The following is a 17292-nucleotide window of genomic DNA, read 5'->3' as shown; positions in this document are numbered from 1 at the left end:
TTTTGAGTCTGCTGATGTATAAGTAGTCCATGTTGGGCAAATGACCAAAAAAAGAACACATCCAGAGATACTGAAAAGAGTAGAAAACTTCGACGGTAAAAAACAAAAAAACAAGAGTAGAAAACGATCAGAACCGAGGGCAACCATTTCTACCCATACTGCCATTACCAATCCATAGGAACTCAGTTGTCTCTATCTCACAGTTTATTTATGATAATGATAATGATAATTTAGCATGTATGAGCATGAAAAACTCATCATCCTAACTACAGATTCCTCGCAAATTCCCAATTGGTTCTCCAGTCAACAAGTCAGCTTTACAGGTTGTAGCTCCCTACTTTGGATGTTTAACACACTTCTGAGCAACTGAACCAACTATTTGTGCTTTACCCTCTCTATCATGCACAAACCTCAAAAAAAAAAAAGCTTCTATTAGGAGACAACCCACTAGGCCACTACATTCCTTTCCATCCCTTCTTTTTCATTTTTACAATATTACATCACCAAAAGATTATAGGACGCAATGGCGAAACATAAACAGGTCTTTCCATATTTTCAGTCAGGTAGATGCCCATTCAAAGTAATGACAGCGAGCACCCCTAGCAGCACTCCAATTGCCACAGCCAAAGAAAAGGCTCCCTTGCTTTGGCCCGGGCTTCCGAACCATGCCTTTGCTGCTCTTCACTCCACAGTAACAGAAAGGGTGATACTGGAAAACAGGAATATGCATTTCTCTCAGTTTGTAGGGTTGCTGTAGTGGGGACAGGTGGTCAACGGATGGCTTCCATGACAATGAACCATCAGTTGTCTGCCAAATTAGCGAGTTTGTGATGGAGAATTTGATACCCCTGCACATGAGGAGGGCAAGTAGTCGAGCTGTGTTTTTGGCATCATCCAGTCCACAGTGAGCACGGCCTTGCCACGTTAGACCTGCCATCTCCACAGCCTCCTTTAGATTGCACCTAACACCACCAAATACCTCACAGAAAGGAACTTTCAGGTTGATCCACCTAATAGGCCGAAAAAAATTGAGGAAATTAGTTCAAACTAATAACAATATCAGATGTTTTTATATTTATCTGAAAGCATCCCATCCCAACAATGTTCTAAACAAAGAGCATATATTTATCATGCAACGGTTGAGATCAACAAGTTATTATCCATCAACTCACCGATTAAAGTAAGGAGGCTTCCTGATCTTCTTAAATCGGCACTCAGATTCCAGCATCACCCGGCAATCCCAGTTTGACCACGTAACCACAGCAAAGTTGGTGTTTTTTATCCCCTTTTTCTCAAGCCATTTGTCATGCCTAAGGAGAGCCTCACTAAGTGTGACACCTCTGTCCACCTAAAACCCCACATAAACATAAAAGTAGGATCAACATTACAGAGTGTAAATTTTATAAAATGGTCAAGAATACAAACTGATAATATATGAAATGCAAAAGGAGCGCTAACCACATTATGCACATGTTCACTAACACTCAAGATCCAAACCCATTCCCGTCCCACATTCACTTATTTGTCATTTCTTCTCAAAATCTTCAAGACTTCAACTTCCACCATGAAATATGTAATCCGCATTTGAGAGAGATAGAGAGAGGACAAACAAACATGCACATTGTATCGTGGTTTTAAATTGCAATCACGGTCGCGAGTAACGAAAACAGATTTGTAACAACTGTACCGATAACGGTAACGGCAACGGCTTGCAAAGTTGATAAATGAAATTATATTAATTAGATTTAATTCAGAATAATGTACACAAATGCATAATAAACATAAATACATGAAATATTAATTATTTAACTTAAGTTAAACATCATGTAGTTTAAAATAAAAAAAAAAACCAACATAATTTTTATACATCGAGTCAACTAATAGCTCAAAGTACAATTTTAACTCAAAACCAACACTTTAATCGATAAAAATCTTTTTTAAAAACTAAAATACATATAATTTAACCAACTTTTTAGAAGAAATAAGCTTGAAAATATAGTAGTTTATAATTGATTGAAATTTGAAAGAGAAATATGCAGGGAAGAATGAAATATGCAGAAGTATAGTAGTTTATATGAGAAACATGCAGGGAAGATTGAAATTTGAAAGAGAAAAGGAAGAGAAAACTAAAAAAATATAGCCTTTGAAGCTATTGAAAAGTGTAAAAACTAGTGAAAAAGATAATAGAGGGTAGAAGAGGAAGGATATAAAAGAATTTCAATTACTGATAATGGCCATTACCATTACATAACGGTGTTAAGCCTGTAAATTAGGGGGGCCGTTGTATAACGAGTAATGAGTAACGGCCCTCCAAAAACCGTTACATAACGGCCGTTACGCAACATAACGGCTGTTATTTAAAACCATGCATTGTATAAATTTACAAATCATGTTCTACTGAAATGTGTGTGTTATTGAGATACTAGTTTACAAGTTAAATCACAGGGAGATATATAATTTTTTGCTGTGAAGAAACAAGAGAAGAAGTTTATTTTCAAAAAATAAAGGAAGAAAGAGTTGGGAAGAAAAACTAATTTGTCTTCATCTTGTTTGATGAAGGAAAAGTGATTTTATGAATGATAAATTCACTTCTACAAAAATTATACATATATGTAAATATATACAGGGATAACAACAAAATTTCACAAATTTCTCACTTTCCACCAAATTTTGAGAGAGTAAATTTTGAATCCAGGGACCTTGACTTTTTTTCCTAACTACATTTTTCACAATTCCCACATCCCCTTTGATAGGCCTGAGATCCGTTGAGATCAGAAGATGATGACACGTAGTTAATAGGTTTGACCTATGGAGAAGTTAATGGATTTGATTGGGTAGTTAAGGTAGAGAAGGGATCGGACTGGTTTTTCGGCTTCCAGGATGTTGAGGTTCTCAGGGGAAGTTGAGAGCTTCTTGGGTCTAGTCTTCATCAAAATCTGCCATCCCCCGTAATTGGTTCAGGGGTATTAATACCTTGACCATTTTAAAGTGTTCTGACGGATCGTCTTATCGGATGCGATGGTGGAGTGTTGTGACAGAAGTGTCAGGCTCAGCTCATTTATGATAGACGCAGCTTGTCCTTTGAGAGTTGACCGCCCTTGCCTCGGGGACGACAAGAAAAAAGAGGCGGCTGGTGAAGGAATCCGAGTTAGTCTCCTCTCGGAAGGTGACTTCATCTTCCTCCAATCCGAGAAAGCCCTCTTCGGATAAAGCGGACAAGGGTTTCCAATGAGGTTTGGCTGCCTTTCCAACTAGGTCCTGATTCCACTCCTACCTCAATTGTTGAGCTGCTGAGCAACCACGTTTTCAGGTCATACCCCAATTTGACTGACCCTCGAATGGTGAGCATGATTTGCAAGCTGATTGAATCCACTAAGCAGTCAAATTCTTTTGCTTCTCAGACGGAGGAGGACCTTTTTGGGGCTTCTAAGAGATAAGTTCTTCTAAGAGTTTCCTTACACTTATTTTTGCTTTTGGATGTTCTGGTTGTTTTCTGACTTGTCTGCTTGTTTTTGTAGCTTCTGAGGGTTTTACTAGAGCTTGAGAATAGAAAAGTCAGTGCTCGAGAGATGGCCTTTCGTGACATTGAAAAGGCCAAAGAGGAGGAGGCTATCCGAGTAACTGTCGCATTAAAGACTCAATACGAGGGGGAGATGAGCTGGTTGGAAGGGCTTCTCCGAGATAATCGAGCCCAGGGTGAAAAGATTGCTCTCCTGGAGGCTCAAATTGCTGAGGAGAGGTCTATTGCCAAAGCTAAACTTGCTCAAGAGAAGGCTTCTGCGGACCAAAGGGAGAAGGGCCTTTCAGCCCGATCTGCCCATCTTGAGGGGGAAATGATGAAGCTGTCCAAGGAACTGGGGGAGGTCAGGTTGGAGCTGAGCAGGGTTCGAGGGGATCTAAATGCTTCCGAAGTCATGAAGAGACAGCTTGAAAGTGAGATCCACGATCTTTCTGCGCAGTGTAAGGATTATGAAAAGAAGATCGTGGACGCTAAGGAGAGTGCAAAGGCAATCGTCCGGAGCTAAATCAACAAGTACCTTAAGTCGGACGAGTTTAAGGACAAAGTCTTTGAGCAGCCCACTCATTATTATGCGATGGACTTCAACAATGGCCTCCTGAAAGCTCCTGAATCTCCAGTTGTTCCTCTTAGCACTCTCTGGGCTATAAAGTATGATTTTGACGGTGAAGAAATACAATATGGCCCTGACGATCGTGCTCTTCCCAAAGTGCGTCCCTCTCCTCATCAAGGGACGTTGGCCCGCTTGGCAGCTGAGTTTGAACAAGGTGCCAGTCAAGTTGGTGATGGTCCACCAATGCTTGAGGCCGTTAATGCCCTTACGGATCCTCATTCGGTGAGTGATGTTATAGCGATTCCGACTATCGCGGCTGCTAATACTTCGGAGAACGCTTCCGAAGTTGAGCCCGACTTGGCTGAAGACCTTGCCTCCTCTGGAGAGACTTGAAGATCTTTCCCTTTTTCTCTAGAGTTTCTAATCGTAAACACATAGTTTGTTTTTTTTATTTCAACCTCTTTGTAATGCACACATGTTTTTCATTGAAATGGGGAATTTCTGCATTTAGCCATGGTTTTATTTTGCTTTTCGGCTTATTTTTTTGTGGGGTATGTTCAGCCCTGTCTTTTGTTGACGTAAAATCTTAATGTTTTGTTAGATAGACAGGATATTTACGACTTGTTTTAGCCCTGATAGCCTGCCAAGATAACTACACTTTAGCCCTGATTTCGCTTCTGGACTCTTTTGCCCTTAGTGTGTTTTCGAGCATTTTGCTCTTTTACTTTTCTAGACATTTAGCTCTGACTGTGGTTTCGGGCTCTTAGCCCTGTTTTCGCTTTTGGGCTCTTTTGCCCTTAGTGTGTTCTGAGCATTTGACTCTTTTACCTTTCTTGGCACTTTTCTCTCGAGATTCAGACTCGTGGCCTTACTGACGATTTTTGGTATTCAGACTCGTGGCTTCACTGGCGAGTTTACGAAATTCAAGCTCGTGACCTTACTGGCGATTTTTCATGATTCAGACTTGTGGTTTTACTAGCGATTTTTCGAGACTCAGGCTCGTAGCCTTATTGACAATTTTTCATGATTCAGGCTCCTGGCCTTACTGGCAATTTCCCAAGATTCAAGCTCTTAGTCTTACTGGCAATTTTTCGAAACTCAGGCTCGTGGCCTTACAGGCGATTTTCCGAAACTCAGGCTCATGGCGTTACTGGCGATTTTTCAAGATTCAGACTCATGGCCTTACTGGCGATTTTTTGAGATTCAAACTCGTGGTATTATTGGCGACTTTTCATGATTTAGGCTTGTGGCCCTACTAGCGATTTTTTGAGATTCAGGCTCGTGGCCTTACTAGCGATTTTCCGAGATTTAGATTTGTCTAATCTGCAAAAGACAAGATTTGTGCGACACATGATTCTCCAAGATGTTTTTTTGGCTATTTTAGGTATATTGTCATAACCATTTATGTAACTTATGCAACTTATGCAACTTTAGAGAAGAATTCAAAATACTTTTTATTTCTTATTCATGGGTTTACACATAGTACCTCTAGGTATTGTACATTTCACGCATGCAGTTCTCTTTTTCTGCTCAAGTCTTCTAAGTGAAAACCGTCCGGTCTGACCACTTTGACAATTTTGAAGGGTCCTTCCTATATGGGGGGCGAGCTTTCCTTAACCATCCCTTTTGCCTGTCGCATCTAACTTCCACAGGACCAGATCTCCTATCTTCAAAATTCTTTCTTTGACTTTACGGTTGTGATATCTAGCTGATCTTTGCTAGTAACCGGCGGTTCTAATGCTCACCGCATCTCTTCGTTGTTCCAAGGAATCTAGGGTGCCTCATAACTTTTCTCCATTGGTTGTTTCGTCGCAATATTGCACTCGGTAGGTGGGCACCTTTAGTTCTATTAAGTGCCCAGAAAAGAGAGAGAGAAAAAAATGCTCTTTTGCCCTTAGCATGTTTTCGAGCATTTTGCTCTTTTACTTTTCTGGACATTTAGCTCTGGCTATGATTCCGGGCTGTTAGCCCTGTTTTTGCTTTCAGGCTCTTTTGCCCTTAGTATGTTCCGAGCATTTGACTCTTACTTTTCTGGGCACTTTTCTCTCGAGATTCAGACTCGTGGCCTTTCTGGCAATTCCTGACATATCGGCCGATTGTCAGACTAAGTTGTTAGCATGACCTCGAACTAGGGCTTGCACAGCCGTTTTCTACTCTTATGTCAGGTTCGCATTAATATGGAAAAGTATCGTTGGTTCTTCTTCATTTAAAGCAAAGCTTTCAAGTTCTCCTACAGGTGGGTTCTTTGCTCTTTTTCCTCATTCCGGACCTCTATAAGTTCCAGGTGCACCTCCTCATCTTCTTTTGCCATAGTTGCTAGGTACACCAATCGAGATTCTTCTTACCTTCCCTTACAGTAGCTAATCTAGCTTCAATGGGAAACTTCGTGCATAAGTACTTAATACTCGTGGCTACCTCAAAGTCATACAAAAGCGGTCGGCCAAAGATGGATTGTACGCCAGCAGTAACTTGACTATAAGAACTAGAAATACTGGATTCGGATGTTCGGTAGTGTTCCCAAAGTCATCAATAGCTTGATCTTTCCTTCCACTAGCACAGACCCTCCGCCTATGCCTTTCACTGGTGCCTAGTCTTTTACCACGTTCTCGTCTGCTATCTTCATGGCTTTAAAAACTCGGTGCGGCAGGATTCCTTCTACTGGCACAGACACTCCGCCTATGCCTTTCACTGGTGCCTGGTCTTTGACCACGTTCTCGTCTGCTATCTTCATTGCTTTAAAAACTCAGTGTAGCAGGAGACTCACCTTGCTTCCATCGTCCACCAAATTCTTTTGGACCCTAAAATTGTGAATAATGACCTCTACCACCAAAGCAACATCATGCGGCATCTCAATCCCTTCCCCATAGGCTACTGAAAAACTCACTATCCCTGGAATATGCTCATCGACTTGGATGACTTCCACTTCTTTTAACTTGCCACCTCGTCTTCTTTTTCTGTTAGCTCGGAAGGGCTGTTCTATCACTTTCCTTACTATCATATTTATGGTCCCGCTGGATCCATCGTTTACAAGTCTTGTTGCCTTTTCCCTTATGAGTTCCATTCTCTCTTCTGGTCTGCCTCCGGACGTTGTCTCTTTTTTCACAAAATTCTTCAAATGGCCCCTCTTAATCAACTTTTTTATTTCATTCCTTAACTAGTAACCGTTATTCATGTCATGGCCATTAGTTTTGTAGAACTGGCAATACCGGTTGGGGTCTCTAGTCCTAAGGTCTGACCGCAAAGATTGTGGCCGTATGATCAGGTTCTTGTCTTGTACAGCCACCAATACTTCTGCCATGAAGATATTTAAAGAAGTAATGTCTCGATTGGGAGGGAGCCTAGGTCGATGATCAGCTTCCCTACTGTCCTGGCATCTATTTAAGGCACCGGCACTTCGATCAGGTTTGCGATCTACCTATTTATTCCTTCGATCTTTCGGCCGGGTTTTCACTTGGTCCCTCTCAGGATTCTCTAGCAAATCGACTAGTCATGAGGACATTATCCATATACTTTTTCGCTCTTTGCATGAGTTCAACTAGTGTGGATGGTGATTTTCTACTTAGGGACCCAAAGAACTCCTCCGAAGTAGTCCTTTTCTGCATGGCCTCCACCACTCGAGGTTCGTCCAGGTTAGGGATCTAGAGGGCTTCCGCATTGAAACGAACAACATACTCCCGTAGGGTCTCGTCCTTCTTTTGCCTAACTGTCTCCAAATAACTGGTTTTCCTCTGGACTGAGACGCTGGCTATGGAAGTCCCCATAAATGAACTGGCCAGGTAATAAAAAGTCTCGATGCTTTCCGCTTCCAGGTTATTAAACCAAGTCAAGGCTGCGCCCGGAAAGGGTGGTGGGGAATGCTTTGCAAAGCAAGGCATCGGAATGGGTTTGTAGCTCCATGAAAGTTTTATAGTTAATCACATGATCCCTAGGGTTGCTTGTGCCGTTATATGCACCTATAATTGGCATTTGAAACTTTTTGGGATAGTCTCTTCCTGGATGCGGGCTACAAATGGAGAGGTGGTTCTTAAGCTCGTATGAGCTCCTGTTTGATTTTTTAGCTCAACTAACAAATCTTCTTTCAGCTTCTCCAGCTTCTTAGCTACTCTCTATGTTGAATCCCACATTGGTTGTGGAAAGGGGTAATGTGCCCTTTATATAGACCATAAGCACTCTCCCCTTGAACTAGCTTTTGGGGTGAGTTAGGCCTGACCCAAATTTAACATGATATCAATGCCTTCCCATCCGATGTTGGACCTCCTATAAAATATGTCACGCACCAGTAAAATTCTGGGCGTGAAGGGTGTGTTGAATCCCATATTGATTGTGGAAAGAGGTAACGTGCCCCTTATATGGGTCATAGGCACTCCTCCCCTTGAGCTAGCTTTTGGAGTGAGTTAGGCCTAATCCAAATTTAACATCCCTCAACTTTCATGCTGGCTTTCCCACTGGTCATAGGAGCTTTCGAACTTGTGCCTTCTTCCTCACTTTCTTCTTCGTACCTATCCGGCACATCAACATCTTCCTCTATCAAGTTGCTCACCGTGCGACTCTTGGACTTAGCCAAGGTTCCCTTGCAAATTCGCCTTCTCTCCTCTTTCGAATTAAGTGTATTGTGGCAGTTTGATCATAGTTTTCAATTTCTATAACAAAAGTTGATGGTGGTATTTGGCTGGAGGTTGTGATGGGTGTTGGATTTATGGTCATAGGTGAGGTGAGGCCTCTTTGTTGCATTATTTGGTTCATCCACGTCGTTGTTTGCTGCAATTGCATGGACATTGTTTGTAAGTCTTGATTTAATATGTGTTTGTGAGACTATATTTGTTGGAGTAGGGTTACTGGCAGAAGGTGTATTAAGTGTTGTCTGAGCAGGGGAGAAAGGCATAGTGCTATGGGGAAACTTTGAAGGTTTGGAGTTTCAGGAGTTGGGTTTTCATTTCCGACGGGTGTCGATGGGTTGTTTCTTGGTTAGCCACGGTGGATCTCAGTGTGTTCTTGGTTTGGAAAACTCCCGTTTGATTAGATAATCATTCTTCGTTTCCTAATAGGCCTGAGATCCGATGAGACTAAGAGATGATGACACGTAGTTAAAAGATTTGACCTATGGAGAAGTTGATGGATTTGATTGGGTAGTTGAGGGTAAAGAGGGGTTCAGACTGGTTTTTCGGCTTCCGGGATGTTGAGATTCTAGGGGAAGTTGAGAGCTTCTTGGGTCTGGTCTTCATCAAAATCTATCTTCCCCGTAATTGGTTCAGGGGTACTAATACCTTAACCATTTTGGAGTGTTCTGACGAATCTTCTTATCGGATGCGACGGTGGAGTGTTATGGCAAAAGTGTCAGGCGGCTTATTTATGGTAAACAATCGACTAATAAATGCTAAGCCACTTCATCCATACCCTATCCATCACTCGCGTTTTGTCTGTCAGTCTTACTTCACACGCGTAATTATGACCCTAAGAGGAGATCTACGCGTATTAAAGAGGTCGGCCTGCTTGCTTCGAGCATTAGTGAGGTCGGAGATGTAGGTGTGACCTTCATACTGTAATAGATGGTCCTTCCGCAAAGAATTCAGACCAACAACTGGCGTGGACCCTTCTACTTTCTTATACACAGTGACGCGATCTCAGAAGAACACATCATTACTATGTTATCACCCTTCTTTCATAAACAATAAAGAAGTTAAAACTAGCTCTATTTCCTTTCCTCTTCCTTTCCCTGGATTTTCCACCTTCCTAGTCATTGACAAGCGCAACAATACGGGCTAACAAACAGGTAGATAGGATAGATCATTGAAAGATCATAGTTCAATGAGGTCACTTCCACTTACTCTGTAAAGTAGCAAGTCACTGAATTGCTTTAGCTCTCCCCCCCCCCCCTCCCCCTTTGATCAGCTAGAAAAAGGTAAGGTTACAAGACATGATTATTGCTTCATTCTCAGCTACTGCCTAGAGACCAGTAGAACTAGAAAGCTTCTAATATATGTCTCTAACAACTGAAACTGTTATTTCATATACAGAATATCTAAGAAGAAGCTCATCAACGCCTACCGTAAAAGTTTAATTTAAATAAATTTTCATATACTTCACAATCATTTGCAGGAGTTAACTAGTTTGCAAATACATGGTTTATACACTCTGGCAAAGACACTGGTGATCCCAATATCCTTTTTTCTTCAAATCTCAAAAGATGTCTTTTTAAGTCCTCTTCCAAGATGTCATGTCCCATTGTGCATCAGACGCTTGCCCAGTTACTTTAAATTGTCTACAACACCCTCCCTTATTTTTCATCCACCTTACAATTGGGAAATTCCCAAGTGTTTGCCCACTTAGTTTTTTCAAAATAACTTCCAATTTTTCAAATGTGGAGTTAAATCCTAATTACTAAAACAACTAAAGCATGAAATATTGAAAAACCTTAGCATCATAGATCAAAGAAGATATCAATTTTCCAGTAAATGTTATCTCTGAATTTTCATTTAGAGCCTTGTCATGATTATTTTGCTTGTACACTCCTCAAACGTGAGTGGTCATGATCAGGTTTTCTTCCATAGGAATGACTTTTTTAACCATCACATCAAAGAACACATTTCACATGAGAAGAGCATCACATATGTTGTGTGTGTGTTTTGCACACACGCACACAAAAAAAAAAAAAAACACTAGATCCATTAAATAATTTGGAGTTATGAACAGAGAAAAAAGTGCTAGGAAAAAAGTTCAAACAGATGATATTTGCAGCACGACCAGCTCATAAGTAACACTTAGAAATAATAACCACTGCAAAGCTTAATAAAATCAAAGCACTTTCAGTACCACCACTTCCTACTGCCAATTCATCATGTCTTCATGTCCTTGATTGATGGTTGGGTGCCAAGGTGGCTCAAAGCTCTCCTTTTGGAGAAAATAAAAAATAAAGATAAAGTTTATATAATCTGGGTCTTGCCAACAATGCCTCACTGACACTAAAGATTCTGTGACAGAGCAAAAGGATTCCTTGAACAAAGGGCTCTGGGTCTGAAAAAACTATCTAGTGTTTTAAATGCAAAATAAAGGACCGCACAGTAGAATATTACCTGAATACTGCTAATAAACATTACAAGCTACACGTATATTTAGTTCTCTTTTCTACAACACAGGATATTCATACTAACCTGGATTTGCTGGATACCAGTCAGATCCTTGCAGAAATCACTTAGGAGCTGATTGCAAGTTGGTCGTACATATGTCTGGAAACATGCTTCTAATTGGCCAGTTACACTGCTCACAATGACAGATGGAAACTCAATTATCTCCTGGGGATGGGGATTTTTTTCCTTGTCACAAGTAGCCTCAAAGTCTATGACAACAAAATACTGAAAATCTTGGAACTGAAACTCATAGGGGTAACCTTGGGAATATATATTAGATGGGGCATACTGAAATCGAGTTTCCATAGGAAAGGGATAAACTTGATTCTCAAAGCAATTCATTTGACATTGCTGAGCCTTTTGAGATTCAGGATAGAAGGTTGACCATGAGCCAAAATCATGATGGTAGGTAGGTTTGCTTTGAAATTCACTAGGATGTTCAAGAAATTCGCTGCTTATTGAGTGAACTGGTTCCACAACATCCCCACCTGAGCACGCATTGGTTTCTTCTTTAAGCTCTGGAAAGCCATCAACTGAATTCCCACAAGGCAATCCGCTAGGAAGGCATTTTAAGGATGCCTCACAGCTCCTTTGAATAGTTTCTGCAGTAGGAAATCAAAGCAACAAGCATCTGAGAAAAAATGAACTTAGAACATCTCATCATCATCAATAACAATTAACCATCCAAAGAAACAAAATATGTACAAACAGAAGATAAGATACCAGGTATAAGCACACCTGGAACAAACAATTATGGGCACCCATATCCGATTAAGTGATTAACCCAAATAAAACCTCACCCACCCATTCACCCAATTATTATCAAATGTATACCATTTTAATGTATTATAGTGTATTTCTAACTATGGATGGGCATGAATGGGGCTAAGCCAGGCTTTACCAATAAAGCCTGGGGTCAGGCCCTACTTTGCCTCAATCCTTTGAGCTGGGCCTGAACCTAAGGGAAAAAGGACCCATGCACAGGTAAGGCAATTTACTAAATTTTGCTTCAATGGAATGTTGATTAATAACTTTAAGTACATTAACCAAAACCATTCCTATTGCTGCCACCACCACCAATTGACTTCTCCCTCAACACCATGGGCAAAGCACAGCTACCACTAGTATCAAATAAACTAAGTATACTAATAAAAATTTTCACTATATTACAACTGATATACTGCACTGGTAATTTGAAGTAATTATATACCATTACTAGGTACAATTTCAAAAAGATTACTTTAATTGTATGCAGTCTGCATCAGATTTCTTCAACTAAACTGAGCCAAGCATGAAATGTTTAAGACTAGACATCTATATAACTGAGCCAAGGTCAACACTAAAATTAGTTTAGAATCAACATCTATGCAATCCCAACCAGACCTTAATTTTGGCATCAGCAAAACTACGTTCAACACCAAAGGGAGTCTACTGAGACAAAAGTTAGGTTATGCACATAGCATAGCATATATGCTTAAATGTGAAGCATCCCCCGCCCCCACTGCTCAAAGAACAACAAACTGAGGCCTTAAAATAAAAATCGAAATAATTTAACAGCACCAAATATTAATCAAATCTCCTATGCATTCACCAAACCAGATATGGCATGCAAACTACACTACAGTATAATCACACACATTGACCACACAGCACACCAGAAACGGTGAAAGCAGAAACAAGTGTACGTTTTGATAATTAAAACCCAGCTGGGAAAGAAGATTTGACTACATCACAAAACTAAGATAAACTCAGAAATCGGATTACAATTGGACATATAATTGAGCCAAACACTTAAATGGATCAAAAATGAAACTTGAATTCACAAACCTAGATCAAAATTGAAACTTGAATTTTACAAAGCTGAAAGCATAAACCCCAAAGGAATTAAAGAAACGAGAAGGTACCTTTATTTTCAAGGGCCATCATGATCTTGCGTTAAATAAAGATCCACCAGCGAGTACATCAGATCTTACTCTGTATTGCCCACCTGTATCCACCAATCACACAGAATCAAACACACAAAACCACAGTGAAAGACCAAAATTTCCAGATATAAATAGGAGATTAAGGGCGAGAGAGACAGGAGAGAGACCTGGTGTGATTTGGATTTCTGAAAGAGAGCGAGGTCTTGTAAAATAGGAAGCTACTCTTTATAGTTTTTTTTTTCCTTTCTTTTTAACTTTATAGTTTTAATAAATTATTTCCAAGTTATATAATAAATACAGATAAAAGGGGAGATTTATTATTTAATTTTTATGTATTATTATTATTTATAAATTATTTTTTTAATTTTTAAAAAAATATTAAAATATTTTTATATTATTAAATTATTAATTATTAAATTTCTTCATCACATTTTCTATTAAAAAAATAAATAAATAATATAATAAAAAAATTTTAAAACTCAATTTTACTTGTACTTACAGACTTAATATAATCATATCTGAATAAATTTAAAAAATTTTATATTATATTTCACCAATCCCATCCCTATTTTAAAAAAAAAAACTCAATTTTGCTTTTTATAGTTTTTTTTATTGGAATTGCTCTCAATATTACTGTAAAAAAAATGAGTATTTTAATTCTGAAAGCAATTTATTTTAATCTTTAAATAATAAATTTACCAAATAACAATAAAAAAAGAAATGAAAATTTTAATTAAATAATATTTTAATCTTTTAATATATTTGTAATAGTAGAAATAGATAAAATTAAATAAAATAATTATTTTATTAATCAAAATAAAAAAAATAAAAGCATTTTAATAGATTTTAAAAAATATATAAATTGACTTATAAATAATAATAATATTAAAAATTAAATAATAAATTTTTTGTAATATATATATATATATATATTCATATAGTTCAATTTAATTTAAAATACTATATTATGACACTGCACTGGAAGTAAACAGGTACAATTTCTAAATGTCTTTAATAATATTAATATAGATATTATGATATATTATATTGAATAATAGATTTTGATAGGAAAATAAGTAAAAATTATAAAATATTTTTTTATATTTTTTTATTTTAATTAACTATTATATTTTATTTAGCATATTAATATTTTCTACGATGTTTATAAATTATTATTGTTTATTAATGACCTGATACTAAAAATTATAAATTTTAATGTAAATTGAACACCAACTTTAAAGCTAAAATGAGCGAGATCACTTTATACTTATTTATATTTTTTATTAAAATATATTTGAATTAAAAAGGTTGCCTTCACGGCTATTTTTATTATTAAACTATATTTTATTAATTTAGTACTCTTAAACCAGCGTGGTACTGTGGTGGGATTTTTTTAAATATGTTAAGATTTTATTTTTCTTAATATATTATAATATTTATTATAATATAGTTAAATTTAAAGTTATTATAATAAATATATATATAAAAATATAGAGGTTCATATTTAAAATTATGATAAATTTCCTTTAAAAATAAAGAAACTGATTAAAAAAACATAAAAGATAAGTATAATATGACAATTTTATAATACGATTTCCTATTTTGGAAGATATGATCTTGCTACTTTCGTTTTTGAAAAATTTGATCTTAATAGTATTTTTTTTAAAAGAGTCTGTCATTACTAGTCTTTTTTTAGAAGGTTTATCTTGATGGTTTACTATTTTGATTTTACCCTTCCAACCTGATTTTAGTGGTCTGCCCTTCCAACTTGATTATAGTGGTTTATCCTTCCAACCTAATTTTAGTGGTCTACCATTTCGACCTGATCTTAGTAAAACTTTCCTCTTTGAGATAGTCATTTTCAAAGGTCTAACCGTAGTATTCCTCATTTGAAATGTCTGACATTAATAGTATGTTTTTTTGAAAGGTCGAACAAGGAAGACCAGTAAACTTGTACTTAGTGATCTGCCCTTCCGGTCTGACTCTAGTGGTTTGCCTTTCCGACCTAATTTAGATGGTTTGCCCTTCCGATCTGACTTTGCTCTTTTAGGTCTTACCCTTTCCGCTTTGCTATTTTGACCTGACCTTAGTAGTTTACCCTTCTGGATCTTAACTTATGAAATCTTTGCCTTTGAGATTTTTATTTTGGAAGGTTTAAATTTAGTATTTCTCCTTTGGAATGTCTAATCTTAATGGTATGCTCTTTTTTAGAATGCCAGGTAGTATTTTTTTAAAAAATGTCTGTCTTAATTTTAGAAAGGTATGACCTTATTCGCTCTCTTTTTAAAAGGGTATGACCTTATTAGTTTTCATTTTGAAATGTCTAACATTATTGGTCTATCCTTTTAATTTTATTTTTTCAATTTAATTTTAGTGGTTTGTCCTTCTAAGTCAAACCTTAATTGAGATTTATCAAGCCATTTCTCTGTGTGCCATTTGCGAAAATTCAAAAAATTGTGCTCACTAGATTTCGGTTGTGTCTAGCTTTGGTTCCTCTGCTGGCGTTTGATTGTTTTAGTTTTTTTTAGTTTGTATGCATGTCTTTGTTCTATTTTGGGTGTTGATTTTTAGATCATGTGCTTGTTGGCATGGTTTTGGGTGGCTTCTACGGTGGTTGGAATCAGATGCTTTTTTTTATCTTCCTTCCGTTTAGGTAGCGATGTTGTGGTGGTTATTTAGTTTGGGTTTCAGAGGACATTGAGTGGGCCAAAGCGGAATAGGTGGCTTATTGGTCTTTTAGCTCTATACCTGATCGCCTTATAAGCTTTTAATGCAAATCTATTACACAACAAAAAAAAAAGTTTGTTAATTGATTAGTAAATTTCAATTTCAATTCATTCATTATATAAGGTTTATTGTTAATGTTAAGCAGTTTTAAAATAATTTATAAAAATCAAATTATTTTAAAAAGTAAAAGTACAAAATGTTTTTTAAAATAAATATTAATTTTGTAAATAATTTTAAAATTCCCTTATTTTTGTAAATTGTTTTATTTACATTATTAAAATAACATATATATAATAATTATATATAATTGATTGTAATTTTTTAATAAATATATATAAAAAAATTATAATACAATAATTATATATAACATTTGGGTGACTTAAATTTAATGTATGACATATTCCCATTCATTTATTGAAGATTTTTACATGATAATAAGAACATAATTAAATAACTTAACTTGTCATAAAATAACTTTATAGATTTGAGTTGGCCTCAGAGTGAGAAGAAAAACAATTGGAGGTTGAGGGTGGGCACCGACCAAGAAAAGTAAAATTTCGGGAAGACAAACGATTGAAACGTGTCCAGCGCAAAGTGGTTTAGCCACAGAAATTACGCATACACAACGTGATTCTACGTCAGCAACATGAAACGGCAAATTAATCAAATAAATATTCTATTTTTTATAAATTATACATAAATCCTTAAATTTTTACATAATTTGTACTTTATACTTACTATATATATATATAAAAGAGAAAAATAATGAGATTATCTAAATTACCTCTATTATTTTTTTGTTAATTATAATTTTATTATTTTTAAACTTTTTTAATTTAATTATTTAATTATATTAATATTTTATTTAAATACAAATTGATTGATAAAATCTTTTAAAATTTAAATTATAATTAAATTTTATCATATAAATTATTTTAATATTTAAATTATTTATACTGTAATTTTATCATAAATTAAATTATTTTTTAAAATAATTACAATTATTATTATTTAACATTTTTTAATTTAATTATATTATTAGTTTATTTAAATTTAAATTAATTGATGGAGTTTTTCATTAAATTTTATTTATAGAAGATGTTTTTTAATATTTAAAATTCTATTTATTAAAATTTTATTGTAAGTTAAATTATATTTTTAAAAAAATAATGAACTGGAAAAAATTGTATATAAAAATTAGTAGTTTATATTAAGAATCAAAATTTTTATGATATATTATATTTAAAAATAAACTAATAATTTTGATATTAATTTAATTGAATTATTATTTTTAATAAATTTTTATATATTTTTATTATTTTTCATTTCATATATAATTTATCTATTTACACTATATATATAAAAATAAGAAGATAAAAATATTGAGATTGTTAATTATACCCTATGTTGTTTATTTATTTATTATACTTTAAATTTAAAAATAGA

The 17292-nt window shown here is 36.0% G+C and overlaps 1 protein-coding gene across 1 annotated transcript; it reads right to left on the bottom strand.

The window, feature by feature from the left end:
- Window positions 1-130: 130 nt before the first annotated feature.
- LOC110626450 lies at window positions 131-13361 on the bottom strand. Its single transcript, XM_021772358.2, has 5 exons — window positions 13287-13361; window positions 13099-13181; window positions 11219-11796; window positions 1173-1348; window positions 131-1010 (listed from the first exon to the last, which is right to left on the bottom strand). Exons 2-5 carry the CDS (start codon window positions 13118-13120, stop codon window positions 560-562), a joined length of 1227 nt encoding a protein of 408 aa, XP_021628050.1. The 5' UTR covers window positions 13121-13181; window positions 13287-13361; the 3' UTR covers window positions 131-559.
- Window positions 13362-17292: the final 3931 nt, after the last annotated feature.

The sequence above is a fragment of the Manihot esculenta genome, chromosome 11, assembly GCF_001659605.2.
Source record: "Manihot esculenta cultivar AM560-2 chromosome 11, M.esculenta_v8, whole genome shotgun sequence".
Lineage (NCBI taxonomy): Eukaryota > Viridiplantae > Streptophyta > Magnoliopsida > Malpighiales > Euphorbiaceae > Manihot > Manihot esculenta.
This window is presented reverse-complemented; position numbering and strand designations above follow the sequence as displayed.